The 24,147-nt window shown below is 45.2% G+C and overlaps 1 protein-coding gene across 2 annotated transcripts; it reads right to left on the reverse strand.

Moving 5' to 3' along the window:
• Positions 1–64: 64 nt before the first annotated feature.
• On the reverse strand, positions 65–18,408 carry LOC307108001 (ATP-binding cassette sub-family F member 2). Of its 2 annotated transcripts, none has more exons than XM_079785650.1 (15): positions 18,320–18,408; positions 17,458–17,659; positions 10,928–11,140; positions 9,609–9,791; positions 9,351–9,522; positions 8,097–8,192; positions 6,707–6,809; positions 5,471–5,566; positions 5,187–5,306; positions 5,009–5,098; positions 4,536–4,646; positions 3,795–3,857; positions 3,474–3,602; positions 1,890–2,093; positions 65–684 (listed from the first exon to the last, which is right to left on the reverse strand). In XM_079785650.1, exons 2-15 carry the CDS (start codon positions 17,615–17,617, stop codon positions 547–549), a joined length of 1,878 nt encoding a protein of 625 aa, XP_079641776.1. In that variant the 5' UTR covers positions 17,618–17,659; positions 18,320–18,408; the 3' UTR covers positions 65–546. The 2 variants fall into 2 exon arrangements, with proteins under 2 accessions (XP_079641776.1, XP_079641777.1); XM_079785651.1 differs by lacking the exon at positions 18,320–18,408 and adding an exon at positions 17,750–18,040.
• Between the last annotated feature and the right edge of the window lie 5,739 nt (positions 18,409–24,147).

A 24,147-nucleotide genomic window follows, 5' to 3' on the forward strand; every position in this document is an offset into this window, starting at 1 on the left:
TTGGCAGTGCAGGGAGGAGGGGAGCAAAGGGCCCAGAGACCCGAGAAGGAAAGCAGGGACCATGGCTTGTTCTTTCTTTATTGGACGCTTTGTAGATGTCACGCAGGTCTAAAAGTTACACTTTTAAATAATTATTTAAAAACCGATCAGGAATAAGGCCCTGATCCAGAGCTCCAAACCAGAAGCAGAAAGGAATGGGGGCAGTGGGCTGAGTTGTATTCCTCCAACATCACCAAAACCCAGAAAACCAGGATCCTAAGCTCCTTCACAAGCCAACCAGGGTGTGGGCCCTTGGGCTAACCCTCAGGTGCCTCTGGCTGCATCACTCAGGGTCAGGAACCAGCAAGGGGCTGGCAGGAACAGCCGGCTGAGTCCAGACATGGACAAAAATGATGGGAAGGACAAAAAACTTGGTACTGTCCAGCTGTAGATAGGATCACAGAGTGTAGCTAAGGCAGGTGGGGGCAGGGGAGGAGCTGGGGAGTGGTATTGCAGCAATGCAGGAGTGCGGCCCCAGGGGCCTGGCCCATCTGGCCAGGGTAGGGCTCACACATTGTGGGTCCTCCTGCTAAGCTGGGGCTCTTCACCCACCAGCTTGGACTTGAGGTGCTCCTTGTAGGCCAGGATGTCTCCAGGCCACTTGGTGATTGTCTGCTTCTCACAGACCCAAATTTCTTGTGCTACCTAGAAAGCAAATCATAGACTTAATGATCCTGGCCAGCAGTCTCTCCCTCCCTCCCTCCCTCCCTCCCAGAAGGCTGTTCTTGGGGAATTCTAGGAAGAAGACTCCACAGCCTTTCCAAGCCCCCTCACCAGCCTCATATCCAGCTCATGGTTGGTTTCACTATCTCCACATTCTTTGGGATGGCTTAACCCAGAGGAACTATAACGAGCAGGTTTGGAGACTCCCAGCCAGGACTGACCTGCTGTCCTCTTGATTACCAGTTCCCTAGCAGAGCCCAGATCTGATCACAGGCGTCACTCTCAGGTCCACCCCATCTTCCCCAAAGCTTCAGATAAATGACCAGCAGCTTTTTCACCAAAGACTGGTGGAAGCCCTCTGTCTAACAAAATCCTCCTTAGTATAATACCACTAGGCTGAAGAATCTTGGGACAGTAGCAAAAGCACTCTGTTCTTTACCCAACTCCCTCCCTGATTTTGGCCAACAATATCAAATAGGCTAACATCCCCAAATAGCTACTGAAGAAATGAAGTATTTCCATTAGGGCAGTGGTCGGCAAACTCATTAGTCAACAGAGCCAAATATCAACAGCACAACGATTGAAATTTCTTTTGAGAGCCGAAAACCGACTTCTGCGCATGGGCCACGAAGTTTCAATTGCACTGTACGTGCGCGCCCGCACGTAGTATTTTGTGGAAGATCCACACTCAAGGGGCCAAAGAGCTTAATGTGGCTCGCGAGCCGCAGTTTGCTGACCACTGCATTAGGGCTTTCTAAGTTTCCCAAAGAGCCATAAGATCTGATCCAAACCACCCCATCTATGCCCTGAGCCCCTTTCCCAAATCGAATAAAAATGTGTTGCCCTAGCCGGTTTGGCTTAGTGGATAGAGCGTCAACCTTTGGACCAAAGGGTCTTGGGTTTGATTCTGATCAAGGGCACGAACCTAGGTTGCAGGCTCCTCCCCAGTCCAAGCCCTAGTCAGGGCTTGTGCAGGAGGCAACCAATCGATGTGTTTCTCTCACATCGATATTTCTCTGTCTTTCCCTCTCTCTTCCACTCTCTCTAAAAATCAATGGAAAAATATCCTTGGGTGAGGATTAAGAAAAAAAATGTGTTAAGTGCCCCCTATGTGTCACAACTGTCCTCCATCCAACCTTCTCCTATATGCCCCCTGCTAGACCTCCCACCCAAGCCAGGAGCCTCACCTGCTGAATAAGTCTGAAATCATGGCTGACCAGCATCATACCACCCTCAAACTCATTGATGGCATCAGCCAGGGCATCAATGGTCTCAATATCCAGGTGATTGGTGGGCTCGTCCAAGAAGAGCATGTGGGGGTTCTGCCAGGCCAGCCAGGCCAGACACACCCGGCACTTCTGCCCATCAGACAGGTTCCGGATCGGGCTCACCTGAGTAGGACCGTGATATTTATATAAGTTAGTGTTACCCCCACCAGACAGCACAGTTCACCTCTTCCCCCTCACTTAACAAAAACTGGTTCAGGAACACCCAAGTTCAGGCAGCAAGGTGGTGACAGTCATCAGTCTCTCAGGCCTTAAGGAATGCATCTGGAAGCCGGAAGCTCCTGCAGTTACCAAGGCCATGACTCTCAGCACTTAAATCTTAATGATTCAGCCCTGGCCTGGTTAGGCATCATCCCATACACCAAAAGGTAGCAGGTTCGATTCCTGGTCAAGGCACAAACCCAGGTTGCAGGTTTGATCCCCAGTAGGGGGTGCATGTGGGAGGCCAATTGATAATTCTCTCTCATATCAATGTTTCTGTCTATCTCTCTCTCTCCCCCACTTCCTCTCTAAAAAGAAATAAATAAACCTTAGGATTCAGAGCAATCCAGTGGACCCTCAGTCCAGACCTGAATCCAGGAAATTGTTTTCGAGGTTTAATTTCCCTCGCCCTCAAGCACAATGGCTCAGAGACTGCATGCTGTCCTTGCCTCTCCCTCATAGAGCGACCTAAATGCTCTACTATAGCAATTTTCAACCGTGTGCCACAGGAACTTTTAAAACATGAAATACCTGACTATTTAGTCAAAGGCCTCTTTTCCCTTAGATTGTCAAATAAAAAAATGACAACAGCCTGGCCATGTGGCTCTATAGTTGAGCGCTGACCCATGAACCAGGAGGCCACGGTTCAATTCTGGTCAGGGCACATGCCCAGGTTGCGGGCTCAATCCCCAGTAAGGGTTGTGCAGGAGGCAGCCGATCAATGATTCTCTCATCATTGATGTTTCTTTTCTTTCTTTCCTTTCTTCTTTCTTTCTTTCTTTCTTTCTTTCTTTCTTTCTTTCTTTCTTTCTTTCTTTCTTTCTTTCTTTCTTTCCTCCCTCCCTCCCTCCCTCCCTCCCTCCCTCCCTCCCTCCTTCCCTCCCTCCCTCCCTCCCTTTCTTTTCTTTTCTTTTCTTTTCTTTTCTTTTTTTTCTTTTATCATTGATGTTTCTATCTCTCTCTCTCCCCCTCTCCCTTCCTCTCTGAAATCAATAAAAACAAATTTTTTTAAAATGATAACAGCCAACACAATAGCCGTCCAGTGTGCATGTATCAAAATTATACCCTTTTTGGGGGGTCAAATTGGCAAAAAAACATTATTTTTTGGTATGCTTCAGAATTTTAATAGTTTGTGTGTCATTAGGCGAAAAAGGTTGAAAACTGCTGCTCTACTATATAACAACCTGGGGCAAAGGAAAGGGAATGGTGGCCAGGACAGTGTCCCCTGACCATCCAGCCAGTCTCCCAGTTCTCTGGGCTTCTCCACACACCCCCTCCACTAACCTGCTGTTTCCCAGTGAGACCATATCGCCCAATGATCTTCCTCATTTCTTCCTTCTCCTTGATCTCTGGATAGCACTTCATCATGTACTCCAAAGGGGAGAGGTCCAAGTCCAGCTGCTCTTGTAAATGCTACAGGAAAAAAAGAATCCACCCAGGTTTGACTGACGTCCAAGAACCCTGCTGGGTTACCTGCCAAGTAACTTACTACCTCTACCCAGGCACCACCTGTTCAAGGAGAAGTAGGTGGGAGCCGACTGGGTCACATGCAGCCCAATTACCACACCAGGGAGTTCCTTCACCTCAACCCCAGGCCTGTCATACCTGATGGTATCGCCCTATCTTGACATGAGAGTGTTTTCGGATCATCCCGTCTGTGGGTAATAGCTAGAAAGAGTAGTAGATGGAAAGACAAGCGCACAAAAAGGGAAACCGGTCAGAAGCAGACACAGGCAGAACAGGGAAACAAACATATGTTCACACTGAACAAGACTCATACAACTTCCTATACTGAGCCTACATCACCTCCTCACAGACTGCTACTCTGGCCCCTAAAAAATATTTAGGAAGATATACTGAAGCAGACGTTCTCAGCACATCTCAGCGGTGACTAAATGTCTACTACAGCATGGAACATACTGTATAACAAAGGACTCGAACATAGGCACCACACATATTTTCTAAAATGAAAGCATATCTGTAAATGCACAGATGTTCCTATACTCTCAATCAGTGGTTCTCAACCTTCCTAATGCTGCGACCCTTTAATACAGATCCTCATGTTGTGGTGACCCCCAACCATAAAATTACTTTCGTTGCTACTTCATAACTGTAATTTTGCTACTGTTATGAATCGTAATGTAAATATCTGATATGCAGGATGTCTTAGGCGACCCCTGTGAAAGGGTAGTTCAACCCCCAAAGGGGTCGCGACCCACAGGTTGAGAACCGCTGCTCTAAATGCTCTGATTGAAAATTCAAAAAATACTGAGACCCATGCATGTGTCCTCTCTCTTACACAGTCTCGTACTCTCTCCGGAAGTCCCACCCCATCTGGCGCCATACCTCTCCAGTTAGCAGCTTCAAAAGAGTTGACTTCCCTGCTCCATTGGGCCCTACCAGAGCCACTCGTGTGTCAAGGTCGATACCAAATTCTAGATTGTTGTAGATGCAAGGCTGATGTGGATGAGAGAGAAAGAGAGAGAGAGAGGTGAATACCAGGCCACAGTACTGATCAATCTGACTGGCAGACCAACTCCACTGAGTCCCTGGAGAAGGTGGCAGTGTGGAGGAAGGAGGCAGCTCTCCTGGCAGACTCCAGCCCACTGCCCCCACCACAGGCCCAGCTGAGTACTCTTCCTGCCAACTACTTAAGAGGGGCTACTGAATCCCTGGATGAGGCACCTCAGTTGCCACACCTGAAAACCCCCCACAGCCCAGGGGTTAGGAGGTATACTCAGCACAGAACAGAAGACTCTCCCAGCCAGTTGACACCTTGTAAAATGCACCCCAGCCTCCTAACTACACAGGAGACTCACCCCATCTTTTGTATACTTGAAGCTCACATTCTGCACCATAATGACGGGTGGAGGGATCTTGCCACATGGTGGAAAATAAAATGACAATGTCTAGGAAGAGGACAGGGCATTTATCAGGTTTGGTGCTTTCTTAATCACCTCACTTTAGGCCACCTCACTCCACCCAATTGGACCCTACCTTGTCGCTCACGACCCTCTCTGTCAGTCCTGATGCCATCATTTTCTGTAGCGTCTTCTCCTTGCTCTGGGCCTGCCGTGCCAGTTTAGCACTGCCATGACCAAACCTAGCAATGTAGTTCTGAAAGAGATCAGAAAGGGGGCTTGGAGAATGGGCAGGCATCCAACAACTCGTCTTAAAAGCAGAGTAAAAACTTATGTACTTCCTCCGGACCTCCTCCAGTACCCCTGAAACCCTCATCCCACTCCCTGGAGAATGTGAACTCAGCTCTACAACTGCCCTACCTTCATGTGCGCAATCTGATCTTGCTCCCAGTGAAACCTCTTCATCTGGTTCTCCTCCAGCTCCAGCCGTGTCTTCACATACTGGTCATAATTACCCTGTGGGGAAACGCGCCAGTGAGGGGGGCAGCATGAGCCTCGGTCCCGGGTTCTCACCCCGGGTTTAGGAGATGCAGATGGCATGTGACTAGGCCCTGGCTATAAGACTGTGCAGTAGGGAAAGAGGAAATGCACTAAAAAAGCATATCCTGATTTGGAATTTGGGGTCTTTCAAATTGTATGCCTCAGCCAGAGCAGGGCGCCAGACCAAATCCTCACTTTAGCCATAGGACACCCACAGCATTGGGAGCAGCCGTGAAAACCACCATCGTACAGACATCACAAGGCTCTCCCTAATACACCCACCCCTAGAGGCTGAAGCCCCTGCAGTTGACAAGAACTGCTCCCAGGAGGGAAGACATTAGACCAATCAGATTTAGGACCTGGCAAGCCCTGCACAATTGGACTGCCATGGTTTCTATCTGCAAAATACTGTACTCAACCTAAATATCCATTAAAAAGGGTCTGACAAATAAGGTATAGGATAGCCATCCAACGAAATACCATGCAGCCACCAAAATGAATAAGGTTGATTTATATATATATTCATGTGAAAAGCAGTCCAAGATATAGTAAACTTTAATAGCAAACTACAGAAGAGAATGATTATTAAGATTATAACTGTGATATATATACAGGAAAATTTCCACAAATGCTTGCAGGTACACAGGAAATTTCTGGAAAGCTATTTAAGAAACTATTAGTACTCCCATGGCAAGTATAATTATGAATGAAGAGAAATTCTATTTTTCATTTGATATGTTTTTTGAAATAGAAACTATGAAAAGGCACAAAAGTAGGCTGTCGAGATCCTGAGGCCCATTCTTCGTGGAAGGAAGAATCAAGTCAGCAGCCATTCAGGGAGACAGAGGGCAGCCTAGGTACCATGAAAAGTCAATCTCTTTGCCATGAGGCAAACATACACCGTGTGCACTGGCTAACAATCCAGGCTTATGGCCTGAAAGCAATTACTTTGGGACTAAAACAGGCTGCAAGATTCCTTGTCCATATATTTTTATAGCAATAGGTAGAAGAGGCTGGTAAGTCTGTTTTTTTGGTCTGTTTATGTTTTTTTAAAAGGAGAACTTTAGGTAATTAGTAAGCACAGAGGTTTCTGTGGAGAAGCTGGAGGCTACTCACCGTATAATACTTCAGTTTCTTGTTGTGCATGTGAATGATGTTGGTACAGACACCATTCAGAAAGTCCTGGGAATGGGAGACGAGGACCAGGATGCGCTTAAAACTGCAAAGCCAAAGAACTAGTCAGGGAGGTGCTCACAACTGGAAGATAGTCCACAACAGGTAAGCTCAGAGTCAGGCCCAGGAAACCGTCATCCTTGCTCATCCTTACACTTGAGCACCTGTTAGATTTACTGGCCAATTCCCAGCTCTCAGCAAGCACTGAGCCACTAGTGCACCATTTACCTATAAGGACGTTTTAATGCCTTTCAAAGTGTGGTGAGACAGTCTGAGTTTCCCCCATCTTCTAATTTTCCTCCAGGTTCGAATTTTCAACAGAATGGAGCAGAGATGGCAGTTCCAGTGATGGTAAAAACAAAAGTGTATGTGCACAAACCCACCCATAAGTGTATCTAAACTATGGGTGAGAAGAACTGGAATCGGCACAGTCAAAACCATGATGCTCTTCTTTTTGAAAAAAGGTACCAAGTCACTGCAGAGACTGCTGAAAGCCTTCTTCTAGAGCTGGCACAATGCCCCAGGTTATTCGGCTCTTTAACCAGAGAGGGACCATTGCCATATCTGCCATTTTTCCTTTGTCACATCATGATCTTAGATAATGTCTATAAATACAGTTAAAGAAATTGACTTTAAGCCCAGCTGGTATGGCTCAGTGGTTGAGCGTCAACCTGTGAACCAGGTCACGGTTCGATTCCCGGTCAGGGCACATGTCCCGGTTGCGGGCTCAATCCCCAGTGCAGGGCATGCAGGAGCAGCCATCAGTGATTCCCTCTCATCACTGATGTTTCTATCTCTCTCTCCCTCTCCCTTCCTCTCTGAAATCAATAAAAAATATTTTAAAAAAAGAAATTGGCTTTAATAAAAACAAAAATGATATCTATATATGATGTCTAGAAATACAGTTAAAGAAATAAGCTTTACTGTGAACTGAAAGGTCCCGGGTTCGATTCCAGTCAAGGACACATGCCTGGGTTCAATCCCCAGTAGGGGGTGTGCAAGAGGCAGCTAATCGATGATTCTCTCTCATCACTGATGTTTCTACCTCTCTCTCTACCTCTTTTTTCCTCTCTGAAATCAATAAGAAAAAAAAAAATCAGCTTTAATAAAAACAAAAAACCATCCACACATTTCAGACAAAAGAAAGACAATCAAACACAAAGGCCAGCCCTAAAGGTGCTTACCACTGTCCCTGTGGCCTTCATGGCCTCACTTCAGTTCACTGGCTCACTGCTCTAATATCAGTGCGGTTTCTGGGTATCCATTCCTCTGGACTCTGCTCAACTCCCTCCTCAGCACCTGCCCACTCCCAACCCCAGCCCTGTCCCCTTACGTCTTTAGTTCTTCTTCCAACCACACGCAAGCATCGAGGTCCAGGTGGTTGGTGGGCTCGTCCAGAAGCAGCATGAAGGGCCGAATGAAGAGAGCTCTGGAGGACAGGAAAGGACAGAGCCACCTCAGTCTAATGGGTGCGACACCGAAAGGGACTGTCTCGCCTGCTACTGCAATTCGGGTCAGGCCTGGCTTGAGTCCTGAAAACAACTCTAGGTTCTATACCTCAGAGGAAAGGAAGAACTAGGAGAGAAACCAGAGTTGAAGAGCAGAGGTTAAAGGGCAGAAACAGGGTTGAGAAGCAGAGGGAGGATATGCTTTGGAAATGAGACTGTAAAAGTCCTTGAGTCTGTAAGTCTTTTTTTTTTTTTTTTTCTGTAAGTCTTTTACACTGATGATGGTGACCATTAGGAAGAAAAAAGGACAGAAGAAATAAATCATTGCAGCAAAAAGTATTCAGGTTAGAGCTATCTGGCAGGGTTGCTGGACTCTAGCAAGGAGCCCAGAGAAAGTTATTTTCTTAGATGGAATCTCAAGACAGGAGAAGCAAGGGGATGATAACTCTGGTTCCCACACCTGTGGAGCTTTTTAGAAGTAATATTTCTGGACATCAAGCTCTAGTGTTCTGAAGAAAGGCTAGGAAATCTGTATTTTTAAAAGCTCTCTAGGCAAACCTGAGGCAGCGAATCCTTCTCACACGTGGAATCCCTGCACTCGTGTTTGAAGGTACACACGGGCAGCCTTGCTGAGGCAGTGTGTCAAGGCTCATCAAGGCACCTGGCAGACAACGGTGGCTAGGGAACCACCTATTTAACCAGGGACTTTCTGGGGGGATTGCTAAAGGAATGATGGTTATGAAACTTGGTAAAGGGATTAAATGAAGAAAAGAAAAAGAAAAAAAACACCTCATAGACACAGACAAAGTATGGTGATTACTAGAGGAAAAAGGGAATGGGGGAGGTAGAAAAGGGTAAAGGGAGAATAAGTAAATAAATAAATAAATAAAAAGGGTGAGAGGGGAGTCAGGAGGAGAAAGGCAGACCTATTCCACCATTTAGCCAGAAACCCAACTGCGACCACTTCAGTCAGGAGCCCACTCCTTAACCCACACATACCAGCCCTCCACATCGTCGATGTCTGTGTCCTATTTGGCAGTTCCTGACCACTGACCCCTGTTCAAAACACTTCTACTGGAGTGAGCTTTCAACCCTGAGAAAGAAGGGGAGCTACAGAGGGTGGACGGAGAGGAACTCACCTGGCGAGGGCAACCCTCATCCTCCAGCCTCCACTGAAGTCTTTTAGTTTCTTGCGCTGCATGGCAGGTGAGAAACCCAGTCCGTGCAAGATCCGTGAGGCTCTCATCTCTGCCTTGTCAGCATCCAGCTCCTCCAGACGCTCGTAGAGCTCCATGAGCTTCTCACACTCCGCTGTGGGCAGTGAACAGCCATCAGGCTCCCTGGGCCCTTCCCGGGAGGAAGCCTCACACCTCCGCCCCCCAGGTCTGGAGCCCTACCATCCTCGTGAGCCAGCCGCTCAGCCTCCTTCTCCAGCATGGCCCGCTCTGTATCCACTTCCATCACACACTGCAGGGGTGTCTTGTCACTAGGGGGCATCTCCCGAGTCAGATGGTAGATGTCGATGTGCTCAGGGATGGGCACTTCACGTTTCCCAATGGCAGAGAGCAGCATGGACTTGCCTGAGAGAGGCAGACAAAGAATGGGAAGGGGACACTCAGCAGTTTTATGTCATTACTCCAACCAGTTCCTCCACTCCGGCCCAGCCACAACCTCACCATTTTAAAAAAATATATTTTTTTATTTATTTCAGAGAGGAAGGGAGAGGGAGAGATAGAAACATCAATGATGAGAATAATTGATCAGCTGCCTCCTGCACAACCCCTACTGGGAATCGAGCCCACAACCCAGGCATATGCCCTTGACCAGAATCAAACCCGGGACCCTTCAGTCCACAGGCCAACGCTCCATCCACTGAGCCAAGCCGGCTAGGGCACCATTTTTATTTATTTATTTATTTTTAGTACCTTCCTTCTTTTCTTTCTTTTTTTAAAAAATGTCTTTATTGCCCAGCCAATGTGGCTCAATGATTGAGCATTGCCTCATGAACTGGGAGGTAGCGGTTCGATTTCATGTCAGGGCACATGCCTGGGTTGCAGGCCTGATACCCAGTGTGGGGAATGTAGGAGGCAGCCAATCAATGATTTTCTCACATCATTGATGTTTCTCTCCCTCTCTGAAATAAAAAGGGTTATTTTAAAAAAGTAATAATAATAAAATGTCTTTATTGATTTTAGAGAGAGAGGAAGGAAGAGGAAGGGACAGAAACATCAGAGAGAGAGAGAGAGAGACATGGATCGGCTGCCTCCTGAGACCCCTCCTGGGTATAGGCCCGCAACCCATGCATGTGCCCCGACTAGAATCAAACCAGTGACCTCCAGCTCAAACACTGAGGCACACCGGCTGGACCCTTCCTTCCTTTCATTCATTCAAACCCTGCTATTACCCCAACCCCATTCTTAGGACACCTTCCCTCCAATTCTTGCCTCACCCATACTCTGTGAAGTCTGTTCATCTACAGCGGCCTCACACTGCTACCCACCCCTCCCGCCCACTTTTCCAGCACCTATTGTAACTACTCATGTGGTACTTACCACACACTGCTCTGTATTGCTAGCTCCTTTCCCTGGGCATTTCTGCTCTCCCACCCATACTGTAAACTCCTTGCTTTGTACATAGCTGGTGCTAGGTAAATACTTGCTGAGTGAGAGATGAGCCAAGGAGAGATACCTCCCACCTCGCCTTCCAAGGGCCTCACCAATTCCATTTAAGCCAATGAGGCCATAACGACGGCCTGAGTTTAATTCCAGTTTGGTGTCACTGAGCAGCTCTTGACCATGAAAAGTGAGGGAGAGGTTGATAATGTGGACGTCAGTACTGTTGGGGTGAGAGGCAAGGACACCAGTGACAGCTCGAGCAGCAGCTTTCTTCATCTCAAAGTCCTCCAGCTCCTTGGACAGCAAATCCACTTCTGGGGACAGAAAAGAAAAGCCGTTTGGGAAGAGACTCAGCTCTCAAACAACAAGGCATATCCTAGAGTGCCTGGATAGCTCTGTTGGGAGAACATCAGACTTTTAACCTGAAGGTCCAGGTTTCCAGTCCCTGTTTGGACATTTGTGGCTTTTCCCTTTATTCAGGTTACTAAATATTACCATACAGAATTCTGAATGCTGAAAAAAGGCATATATATTCTAAAGGACTCCAGATCAAGTTGAGCAGATTCAGAGGTCTCACACACTTTAAACAGAGTATACATTGTATATAGATCTGCCCTAATACCCTGCTTTTTTGAACACTTTTTACTTAATAAGTTATCCTTTTTTTAAAATCCTCACCCAAGGGTATATTTTTATTGGTTTTTAGAGAGAGGAAGGCAGAGAAACATCCACGTGAGAAAGAAATATCAATGTGTTGCCTTCCGTACATTACCCAATCAGAGATCAAACCTGCAACCTAGGCACGTGCCCTGAATGGGAATCAAATCTTTTGGTGCACAGAATGATGCACCAAATCAACTGAGCCACCTGGCCAGGGTTTATATCTTATCCTTTTAACCTCTCATTTCTAGATGATATAAATACATGGTGGGAATGACAGTAACTACAAATTGTCCCTTTATATGTATTAAATGACTAGTCCTAATGCTCCCCAGAAAGCAGATAGTATAGAGGTGTAACTCTCTTATTTCACAAGCTAAGAAGCTCCTGGATCAGGGGTGGGGAGCCTTTTTTCTAACAAGGGCCATTTGGATACTTATAACATCATTCTCAGGCCATACAAAATTATCAACTTAAAAATTAGCCTGCTGCCGAAACCGGTTTGGCTCAGTGGATAGAGCGTCGGCCTGCAGACTCAAGGGTCCCAGGTTCAATTCCGGTCAGGGGCATGTACCTTGGTTGCGGGCACATCCCCAGTAGGGGGTGTGCAAGAGGCAGCTGATCCATGTTTCTCTCTCATCGATGTTTCTAACTCTCTATCCCTCTCTCTTCCTCTCTGTAAAAAATCAATAAAATATATTTTTTATAAAAAAATTAGCCTGCTGCCCTAGCTTGTGGATAGAGTGTCGGCCTGCAGACTGAAGGGTCTCACTCAGGCTTGATTTCAGTCAAGGGCATGTACCTTGGTTACAGGCTCAATCCCCGGTGCGGTCGGGGGGCGGGGTATGTGGGAGGCAACCAATGGATGTGTCACTCAGATTGATGTTTCTCTCTCTCTGTCTCTCTCCTTCCCTTCTACTCTCTCTAAAAATCAATTAAAAAAATGTCCTCGGGTGAGGATTAACAACAAAAAGAAAACGAAAAAATTAGCCTACTATATTTGGTCAAACTTTTAACTAACTCACCCCTGATGCCTTTGCAGGGCCAGACCAAATGATTTTGCAGGCCTTATAGGGCCCAAGGGCCAGACATTCCCCACCCCTGTTTAGAAGATGCTTCCAGGAAGCTTGTTGCCCAGAAGGGACCAGTGAGGAAATTTACAGAGGGAAACCGCAGGCAAGGCCAAGGCTGGGCAAGCCAGAAGTTCCCAAATCTGGAGGGTTTCAGAGGCAAAGTGACCCTGAGACAAGAGACTAACTAGTGGTTTTTCATGCATGACTACATCTTTAGGTTGAGAACTATCACTTTTTTTTTTTTTACAATGGTAAATAAATTTATTTTGCATTTTAATGACAATGTCTTTCATTTACATAGATTTGTAAAGTAGTGCTATACACATTCTACCAGAACATGGTTATATATTTTAAAAATCTTTACTGTTGAAAGTATTACAGATGCCTCCTTTCCCCCGCTATTGATTTCTTCTAACCTGCATCCACACTCACCCCAGGGCTTCACAACCTTATTGTCTGTGTCCATGGGTTATGCATATATGATACAAGTTCATTGGTTGATCTCTTCCCACCCACCTACCCACCCTCCCCCAAGAACTATTACTATTAATGGCTAATATAACTTGCTAGTAGTTGAATTTACTCTGTGCCTGGGACTGTGCTATATCATCATTTCCCATCTAATTTAATACTAATAATCCTTATGACATATACATCTATAATCCCCAGTTTATAAATGAAGAGGTTAGATAACACAGTGAAGGCCAAAAAGGCTAGTAAGTGACAGAGTCAGAATTTGAACTAGTGCATGTCTGGTCCCAAAGCCCATGACCTTACCTGCTTCACTATACTACCTTTCTATATAGTAAAGTACCCACAAAGAGTTGTTGAAAGTGGGACAGAAATGGGAGTGGAGGGAGTCTTAGTAAGCTTAGGCCAAAAGAGAAAAGGTGATCTAGTTACCTTTTCAAGTAGGAATCAGAAACTACACACGAGGTTCCAGTATGAGAATTTTCTGATTTTTTCAGTCTCTTACTCTTATCTGTGTTCCCTTAGAGATTTTAGAGTAGAACCCATGAAATGAGAAAGCCATGTGCTTGTTCTCAGGATGAGTAGAGATGTAGTAGAGGGGGGAAGACAGCTCGGTGCCCGCCTTGGACAGGTAAGCTTGGGGAGAGCAACGCCAAGACAGAAGGTGTGGTAGTATGTGGTCAGTCTTAGAGGTCACTCTCCAAATACTCCATCTTGTCAGATTACCTGTGCTGGCACCATTACCCACCTCGCTGCTAAACCTGCTCTGTTTGCAAGGAACCAGCACTGAGGGCGGAGAATGCCCCACAGACAGACAGCAGTCATTCTGTACCTACCTCAGCTCCCCGAACACTGATATATATGTAAGTGCTTGATAAAATACTTTTTAAATGGAGGACAAAGTTTTTAGTTTTGACCATAAGGAGGAATTTTAAGTCTTTTTTCAATATTAGAGGCCCAGTGCATGAAATTCGTGCATGGGGGGAGGGGTGGGTCCCTGATCCTGGCCTGCACCCTCTCCAGTCAGGGACCCCTTGGGGGATGTCTGACTGCTGGTCACCCCCTAACTGTCTGGAAGGAAGTCGGATGTCCAGACATCCCCCAAGGGGTCCGACAACCCCCTAAACTCACAATCCAGGAACACTGGCTCCTAACCGCTTGCCTGCCTGCCTACCTGCCTGGTCGCCCCCAACTGCCCCCCCCCCACTGGCCTGGTTGCCCCCCAACTGCCCCCCCTGCCGTCCTGGCCACCCCCCAAACTGTCCCCCTGCCGGCCTGGTCACCCCCTAACTGTCCGGAAGATGTCCAGTTACCCAGTCTAATTAGCATATTCATATTACCCTTTTATTAGTATAGATGGTTGTGTCACCAAGCTTCCCACAGCCTTGCTTTGTGCCAATCCCTGTTCTAGATGCTGAGAAGATGATGGAGCAGGGAGAAAGAAGTTCATGTCTAGATAAGTAGTTGATAAAACTTTTTCTTAAAGGGCCAGATGGTAAATATTCAAAGTTTACAGGACAAGTGGTAAAATCAAGATCATTATGTAGTATCTACATTACCATTTGAAATGTAACCAACTAAAAAAATGTAAAAACCATTCTTAGCTTAGGAGGGGAGGTGGCTTTAAAAAAAAAAAAAAGGCTGGCCAACTGCTTACTTTTATAAATAAAAGTTTTATTGGAACACAGCCACATTCATTATTTACATATTGTCTATGGCTGCTTTCTACTACAGTGACAGAATTGAACAGCTGCAACAGACCATATGTGTAGCCCACAAAACCACAAATATTTACTATCTGGATTTTTTTTTTCTTGTTCAGTGACATTGGGAGAAATCCATCAATATCTTAACACTTTTTTTCCCTTTAATTCTTTATTGTTTGAAGTATTACATTACTATTCGGATCTTTATAGAAAAAGTTTGACAATCCCTAGTCTAACTCTTCATCTGCTCAGGCAAGGGGAAGATCAAAATTAAGGGAAGGCTATATGCCATTTTCTTTCTTTTAAAAAAAAATATTTTATTGATTTTTTACAGAGAGGGAGAGGGATAGAGAGTTAGAAACATCAATCAGCTGCCTCCTGCATGCCCCCTACTGGGGATGTGGCTGCAACCAAGGTACATGCCCTTGACTGGAATTGAACTTGGGACCCTTCAGTCTGCAGGCTGATGCTCTATCCACTGAGCCAAACCGGTTAGGGCTATGCCATTTTCTTTTTATCTCTTCCAGTTTATAGCATCTATGACCTAAGTCATCTTCTGAGCTTCAAAAGAAAGAGACTTAAACAGACCTCATTGTCTAGCCTACAACATCCAAGAAAACAGGCTCAAAAGACAAGTGAATAGCTTTGAAGAAATGGAAAAAAAGATTCTGGAACAAACTTCACCAGAGTGAGTACTGTCCCTTCTACTCATTCCCCAAACAAGGGGACCAGCTGAACTCCAGTGCCTGTCTTTTAGTGTCTCACATTGTAAAGAAGGTGGAACTGTTGGTCAGAGGTCACTTTCTTTGCTATTTATCTCGATCTTTTCATACCTTACTAAGGAAGATCACATGGCAACAGCAATTGGTAAAGGTTGGAGAATGGTGACCCAGAGTATCAAATAATCCCAAACCCAGAGAGGAGAGGACCCATTAATTATGAAAGCAGAAATGACACGGTTCCTGGCAATAAGGAACGTTTTGAGAGGGTTTGTCACTTTTCATAATAGTATCTCCCTGAGGAAGCAAGGTAAAATTTAAAGATCCTGTATTATTGAAACGGGGTTGCTATATCTTGGTTCCCTGGGAAATTCTATTTTCATAGAAGAGGACGGGTAAAGAAATTTGTAATGAGAACAGTGGACAATAGTCTCAAAGTGGGATTCAGTTTTCTACCTTTCCAATTCATCCAGAAAGTCCCCACAGAGCCAATGATACAGCTTACCATGGTTCCTGAGCGTCTAGAGGGGACCCCAACTCTCTGTTTTAGAGATCACAACTCAGCCTGTTCACTCCCACCATTCTTAACTTCTCATCCCTCCCCTCTTCTGGCCAAGAATAAAACTTCCCCATGGCCTGACTTCAATGTACCAGTTCTTTCCTATAATTCTTATTTTGGAGACAATTCTTACCATTCAATTCTCTCCTCTCAATCATTTTTAACTCCCCTTTTCTGAATTTCTATCTATCTGTCATAATTGGCATTAGTAATTCTCCTCTCCTCTTCAAACATTTACTTAGCATCTCTATCTGCAAGGTTGGTCATACAAAACAACATTACCCAAGACATGGTCCCTGCAAAGACCAAACAATTTAGGTGAAAAAAACAAAAGAGAAAACATAAAAAGATAATGGTATAAGACAGCACAGGAGTGTAGTAAATGGAAATATTGAGGTTAGGTTTGATTGGGAAAGGCTTTGAGAAAAAAGATCAAATGTAACTAGCACAAAAATTGTAGTATTAGAACTCAGTGTGTAAAGGACAGAAATGTGGTGACTATTCAAGGAATAATAATAGTCTGTATTGAGAAGGCCTGTTTAGAGAGTTTTCAGGGGGGAGGAGAGAGGGCTGGAAATAGACTACCAATAGCCTGGAATATTCTTTTTCTTTTTTAATATCATTTTTCATATATATATATATATATATATATATATATATATATATATATATTTCAGAGAGGAAGGGAGAGGGAGAGAGATGGAAACATCAATGATGAGAGAGAATTATTGATCAGCTGCTTTCTGCATGCCCCCCACTGGGGATCAAGCCTAAAACCCAGGCATGTGCCCTTGACTGGAATCAAACCTGGGACCTTTCAGTCCACAGGCCGATGCTCTATCCACTGAGCCAAACCGGCTAGGGCTGGAATATTCTTTATCACACACTGCCATGTTTCCCCACCTAGACTGTCAGTTCTCCAAGGGCAGACTGTGTTTATGGTACCCCAGTATGTAGAACAGTGTCCAGCACTGGAGTAGTGCTCGCTAAATATTTTCCAAACTATAAATAACAGAAATGTATCCCTTTCCCAGGAAACACCCATAAAGTAATTCATAAGTTTATTCATAGAAGTCATTACCCCTGAGAGAACAAGGGTGTAATTTGGCAAAGAGCCTGGCACACTGACCACCAGGTGTAGAAATGGAAACTGAGAAAGGGGCAGGGAGCTGACCTCCTCCTCACAGTCTAGTAGACAGAGCAACAAAGTAGCACAGCTCTCATATTTGCTTGCCCCTGGGTATGTGAGAAGCCTGTGTTGTTTCCCTGAACAGTAACAAGATGCCACAAGCTCCAACGCTACTGTTTTGGTTCATGAAAAGTTTCGCGGCATCAGATACAATGTTCAGTGCCCCCAGCACCACAGGATCCAGGCTCTGGCTGGGGCATGCGTCCATTAAGTCCTAGCAACCATCCCTGGAACCCACCTCTCCCTCAATTCACCTGTGGTCTCTTGGCCATTGACCCCCTCGTTTTTCTCCTCGGCCACCTGTGGTTCTGTGACAGCATCTCCGTTTTCTTCATGTCCCTTTCTGGGCCGCTGTCGAGCTTTGGCAGCTTCCTTCTTTTTCGCTGCCTTCTTTTTGGCCAGGTCGGAGGGCATGGCGATGAACCACAGGGGTAGGTTACTGTTCTTTCAGGGAGCCTGAAGGAAGGCAAACACCCCAAAAAGTCTAAACTTAGGGAGAACGCCCCGGGCCCTGCTCCATCCCTCCCGGGAATTTTCCTATCAAACCTCGGGACCCAGCTCCGCCCCGGCCCGGTCGTTCCCAACTTTGTCAGTTTCTCAAGCCAATGCTGATCCTCGGCCGCTCTTTTAATCTTAGCATCTCTTCCCTCGGGCTTTGTCCACCAATCCCCACGGCCTGCCTCGCTCTGGAAACTCTCCTCTTTTCAGGGCGCCCGATGGGGACCGGGTTCTGCCCCTCGGCACAGGGCAGAGGTCCCGTCTCCGGTTTCCCCGCAACTTGGCGTTCCGCGCTCCAGCCGTCCGCCTCGCTTTGCCGGGCTGCCTCCTCCCGTCCGCCTCGGGCCTCCTCTCCGTTGTCCCCTTCCACACCACCCAGCCAGCTTCTCCCCGGGACGCACTGTCCTCCCGCTACCCGGGTGAGACCACTCAGGATCTTCTCACACGCCAGCCCCCGAACGGACCCCAACCCCCGCCCGTCAGCTTCTCCCCCTTTGCCTTTTCTACTCCCTCCAAGATTCCTCCATCCATCCCGACCCCGTCCCTCCTCCCTCTTCTCATCCTCCTTCCCCTTCACTGGCCGGCACCCTCCCCCCGGCGCCTCTTCCCCCAACTCACTGGGCCTTGCCGCTCGGCCTCTGTCGCAACGGAGCTGCTCCTGGGGCTCCTCCGCGTGCGGCCGGCTCATCAGCCAATCACTGGCCCGCGCGGCTCTCGGAGCGCCGACGCTCAGACTTCTGGGAAGTGTGGTCCTCAAGTCGCAGCTGCCGAGGCAGAGAACACTCCTCGAGAACTACCGCATATCCCAGGGGCCTCACGGGCCTCTGACGTCATTATGATGCGCGAGGCCGGGGTAGTGGGCGGAGGGAGATTAGAGTCTTGCACCACCCCCCTATTCGCAGAAGCGCTTTGGCTGCTGGAAACTGCAAATCCCAGGTTGCTCCTCGGATAAGCGGGTTGGATCTTCCACGCTTTACCCCACCTCTCGAAAATCTGTTGAGTTGTGTGGAGATACCGAGTTTATAGGGCCTCCCGGTTTAGGTAGCAGGGCGAGCGACTACACTTCCCAGACTACATCAGGCAGGAATGGGGTCGAAACAATGGGGTAAGCAGAGGAGGGAAAAGGAGGAAGAGAGAGGTGGTTGCGAACAGAAAGCTATCCTGCAGGAAAGGAAAGCGTCCCCGTTTCTTGAAACCCAGATTTAAGAGGCTAATCCAGCGTTAACCAAACTTGTAGAAGGTGCCGATCATTGTTCCTAAAACTTGCCTCCTTAGCCTACTCACTCCAGAATTGTTAGATTTCAGTCGAAACCATGCAAAGTTTCTGAGTGTACCTTTATCATCAGTCCGTTACTTTTCCTGCGAGCCTCACAGATTTCTCATCGCCTAAGCTGTAAATCCCAAATATGTAGCTTCAAATGCAAAGCAGGCGTTTTGTGATCCCTGTTAACCTCCCCAGGCTTCTGACCAGCAGTGCCACACCTTCAGTGACACAGCTGGAGGGAAGCAAAGGAAGTTGTTACTCCCTGTGAAGATTTTTAAAAATGAATTCACTCCGCCACCCACATAAAACTAGTTTTCTTCCTCAAACTTGATTCTCCAATAGAATCTAACTGCTTGTATTTCAGATAATCCATCTTTCACACATTGATGCCTTTGAAAGTAACTTTTTCTAGATTACCCTCCACCAATTAAGTGCCCACTGTATGTTAGGCTCAGAGCTAGATGCTGGAGTTGCAATGGTGACAAGTCATTCTCTAACCCTAGGGAGCTCACAATTAAGAAGGAACTTTTAAAAAGTGAACAAACCATGGCATTTAAGTGGTAAGTGCCTTAAAAGTGACTTGTGCGTGCTGCTGGAATTCCTGGGTGGGGACCTCACTTGTCATAGCATAACCAAGCGCATGAATTCTGGAGCAAACTGCCTGCATTCAAACCCCAATGCTACCATTTACAGTGTGTGACCTGGGAAAAATACATTCTCTCTGTAAAATGGGAATGATGATAGTACGTACCTCATATGGTTCTTAGAAGGATTAGAGTTTTGTTTGTTTGTTTTGTGTTTTGGTTAATTCTCACCTGAGGATATTTTTTCCATTGATTTTTTTTTTGAAAATTAGAGATTTACTATTTATTACAGCATCAAAAATATGAAATTTTTAGACATGAATCTGAGAAAAGGTGTAAGAGATCTAAACAGTAAAAATTATAAAACACTGCTAAAAGAAATTAAGATCTAAATAAATGAATACATTTACAATGTTCATGAGTCAAAAGACTATATAGTTACAATATCAGTTATTCCAAAATTGATCTACAGATTCAATACAATCTCAATAAAAATCTTAGGATGTGTTTTGTAGAAATTGACAAATTGATTCTAAAATTCACATGGTAATGCAAAAGACCTAGAATGGCCTAAACAATTTTGGCAAAAAACAAAGTAGGATGACTGACACTACATGGCTTCAATTAAGGCACTGTATTAATGGCATCAAATAGACAAGTGGATCAATGCAACAAAACAGAACCTAGTGCTGGGCCCACACAGACATGGACAACTGATTTGAGGCAATGGTGCAAAGGCAACTCAGTAGAAAAAGCAGCTTTCAAAAAATGGTGCTACAATAGGCGACCCATTTAAAAAGGGAAGGAGGGAGGAACTTAGGTCCATACCTCACACCATATACAAAATTTAATCCAAAACAGATGCTAGATCTAAATGTAAAATTTTAAATTATAAAAATAGGAAGGAAACATAGGAAAAAGCCTTTATAAACTTGGGTAAGGTAAATATTTCTTAAATATGATACTAAAACCACAATCCATAAAAGAACAAACTGAAAAATTGGACCTCATCAATATTGAAATCTTATGCGCGTCAAAAGCTACTGTTAAGAGAATGGAAAGACAAACCACAAGCTGGGAGAAAATATTTGGAAACCACATCTATGAAAGAGGACTTGTGTTGATAATATATAAAGACCTCTTACATATCAATAAAAAGAAAACCCAATTAAAACATAGGCAGAAAATATGAACACCATTGATATTTTTAGAGAGAGTGAGGCAGAGAGAGAAACATCGAGGTGAGACAGACATATCGATTGGTTGCCTCCCACACATGCCCAGACCGGGGTGGGGAATCGAGCCTGCAACCCAGGTATAGGCATGCCCTTGACTGGAATCGAACCTGAGACCCTTCAGTCGAGAGCCGATGCTCTAACTACTGGCTAGGGCAGGATTAGAATTTAATTATTGTTAATTGGCTAATAACTACTTAGCCAGAGTAGGCTTCCTTTTGCCTTTTCTGCTACTAGTAGAATCCTTGCCTAAGTATACACTGAATATTTATTTTATTTAATACATTTGACAAATAGTAAGCGTCTACTCTGGACAGAAGCATTGTTTTAGGTAAAGAATACAAACAACAGCTGAGTGCAAAGCCTTTCCTTGTGAATCAAAGAAGTTATATATGTTGAGGATCACCGCAACCGCTCTTCCACGCACCTAAAATATGCCTCCCTTTCCCAGCCTCATTAAAATGTGTGGTTACGGGCAGGCTACAGGTTACAGAGAACTAACATCTATTATGCCCTTTCATCTATGCAATTCCACTTAATCTCCCCCAACAAACCCTGATGTGGGTATTGTTGCCATTTTACATATTGGAAACAAAGGCACAGAGCTGTTAATAAAACATCACTGCTGGTAGGAGACAGTAGCAGGATTTAAGTCTGGAATTTTCTGGTTCCAGAACTCCAGCTCTGTAAAATGGCTCAGGATAGCAAGAGAAAGGCTATCACCAGTTACTTCAAGAAGCCACCTACATAGCAACTAATCATCTCCGGGATTTCCCATGAATCAACAGTTGCTTCGCAGTCTTCCTTCAGCACAGCATGAGTGGCTTAGAAAACTTTTTGACCACTTAGAAATTCTGCCATTTTCACCCAGGGTTTACATATCTTTCAGGGAACAGATCTGGCAATGAGGGGAGAAGAAATGGGGAAATGGAGAGAGGTAGGTAGAGTAGGGAAGGACTGGCTAAATATGAAAAATCACAGAAGGTCAGTGCTGGAAGCAAGGACATTTAGTCTGGACTCGTCATTTAAATATGAAGAAACGAGACCCAAGGAAGGAAACGTCTCATCCAGAATTACATAGGAACTTAGTGAGAAGGGTCTGTGGTAGCCTCTAGCCACATGTGGCTATGGAGCACTTGAACTTGAACTTGAAATGTGACTAGTCTGAATTGAGATAAGCTGTATCAAATATGCATTCAATTTCAAAGATTGCAAATGGAGGAGGAGTGTAAAATACGTCAATTTTTTATATTGGTTATATGTTGAAATAATATTTTGGAGCCCAGCCTGCATGACTCAGTGGTTGAGCATCACCTCAATCTATGAACCAGGAGGTCACAGTTGGATTCCCAGTCAGGGCACATGCCTGGGTTTCAGGCTCCATCTCCAGTAGGGGTTGTACAGGAGGCAGCCGATCAATGATTCTCTCCTATCACTGATGTTTCTATCTCTTTCTCCCTCTCCCTTTCTCTCTGAAATCAGTAAAAATATATATAAAAAATAATATTTTGGATATATTTAATACTATAATAAAAATATATAAGAAAAATTTAAATTACATATATGGCTCACATTTGTAGCTCAGATTATATTTCTATTGGACAATGCTTATCTGGAACCTATTATCTTCCCACGTCCAGGTGAGTGTCCCTACTCTGCTTTCTCTCTTTTTTTAAAAAAAATATATTTTATTGATTTTTTACAGAGAGGAAGAGAGAGGGATAGAGAATTAGAAACATCGATGAGAGAGAAACATCGATCAGCTGCCTCCTGCACACCCCCCACTGGGGATGTGCCCGCAACCAAGGTACATGCCCTTGACCGGAATCGAACCCGGGACCCTTGAGTCCGCAGGCCGACACTCTATCCACTGAGCCAAACCGGTTTCGGCCCTACTCTGCTTTCTAGAGTTTCTTCTAACAAATCATTTACCACCTTTTATGTGCCAGTTGCTGAGTGGCGATCAAGTTGTGATCTAACTGAGGATAAGATCAAAACGCAGCAAAGGATAACAGTCCTGGTGAGTTCTATCTTATATACTTCCTAGAATGATGATTCTTAACTCTATCAGCTCTGGTGTTCCCTTTTAATAGCAAATATTTTTTATGACACTCCCTTTACTGTTTTGAGATAAAGTTCGTAGATGATATAACCTAACTACACACATAAATTTTAAAAAAAATTATGGTGCTGTTATGAACACATTAACAACTGTTGGACATAGAAACCGGGACTCAAAAGAACTGTTGGCCCAGAAAGAAACTCACTATAGACTGATTCATTTGCCTCTCAGCATAACTATTATTGCTTGTCTCATTTTCGGTTCCTATAAGTGTATTCCTAGTATCACATGAGCTCACTCATCTAGGGGAAATGATGAACAACATAGACTGAAGAACAAGAACAGCATTGATCAGACTGTCAGACCTCAGAGGGAAGGTAGGGGAGGGTGGGGACAAGGGAGATACATCAACCAAAGGACTTGTGTGCTTGCATATGAGCCTAACCAGTGATCACGGACAACAGGGGGAAGGGGGCTTGCGTGGGGGGGGAGGGGGGTTTGGGAAGGGAACGGGGGGAGGGGGTTGATGACAAATATGTGATACCTTAATCAATAAAGTAATTTTTAAAAAAATTATGGTGTCTTAACCCTAACAGAAGAAAAAATCACTATGCTAGGAAACATAATTCGATGCTTATATCTATACATAGGGTTATCTTGAATGTGACAGTACAAATGCAGACAGAACACCATGAGTGACACTGCTACCCGTTATGGTAACTCAATAAATTCCTGAACAAAACAAAGTACGATCTTCCTTCCATTTACATGATAATTAAATTCCTTGAAAACTCAGCACATATCACAACCCTGCAAAACTACTTCATCTTTATATATAAAATACAGGTTCAAGGATCAATTATTATGACCAGTGTTTTCACTTACACGAATGTTCAATAGAAACATATTTGCAAAAGAAACTTATTTTTCTTAATATGTTTTTATTGATTTCAGAGGGAGGAAGGGAGAAGGAGAGAGATACCAACATCAATGATGAGAGAATCATTGATTGGCTGCCTCCCGTGCGCCCTCAACTGGGGATGGAGTCTAAAACCCGCCACGTGCCCTGACCGGGACTGGAACAGTGACTTCCTGGTTCACCAGGGAGCCAGGCCGGCTGGGCCGGTAGGACATTGTAAAGCCCCGCACAGACAATTGTTACTTGTGTGATACTATCTTACAACGTGCAAGACATCTAACATTCTTGGCTCTTCCCCGCAACCACTTGGCAACAAAGTTGCTCCCGTACACTTCCCGATCACCCCGGGGCTGTGCCGCCCGGGGTGGGAGCCCCCAGCCTC

This window comes from Cnephaeus nilssonii (assembly GCF_951640355.1).
Source record: "Cnephaeus nilssonii genome assembly, chromosome: 12".
In the NCBI taxonomy this organism is placed as follows: Eukaryota; Metazoa; Chordata; class Mammalia; order Chiroptera; family Vespertilionidae; genus Cnephaeus; species Cnephaeus nilssonii.

Excerpts from the sequence above, each read along its gene's own strand:
- LOC307108001 (XM_079785650.1), bottom strand. The coding sequence starts at position 17,617 with ATGCCCTCCGACCTGGCCAAAAAGAAGGCAGCGAAAAAGAAGGAAGCT. Across the intron at positions 4,647-5,008 it reads TCAAGTATACAAAAGATGGG|CCTTGCATCTACAACAATCT; the intron begins GTGAGTCTCCTG and ends CATCCACATCAG. Across the intron at positions 3,603-3,794 it reads AGATAGGGCGATACCATCAG|CATTTACAAGAGCAGCTGGA; the intron begins GTATGACAGGCC and ends TTTTTCCTGTAG.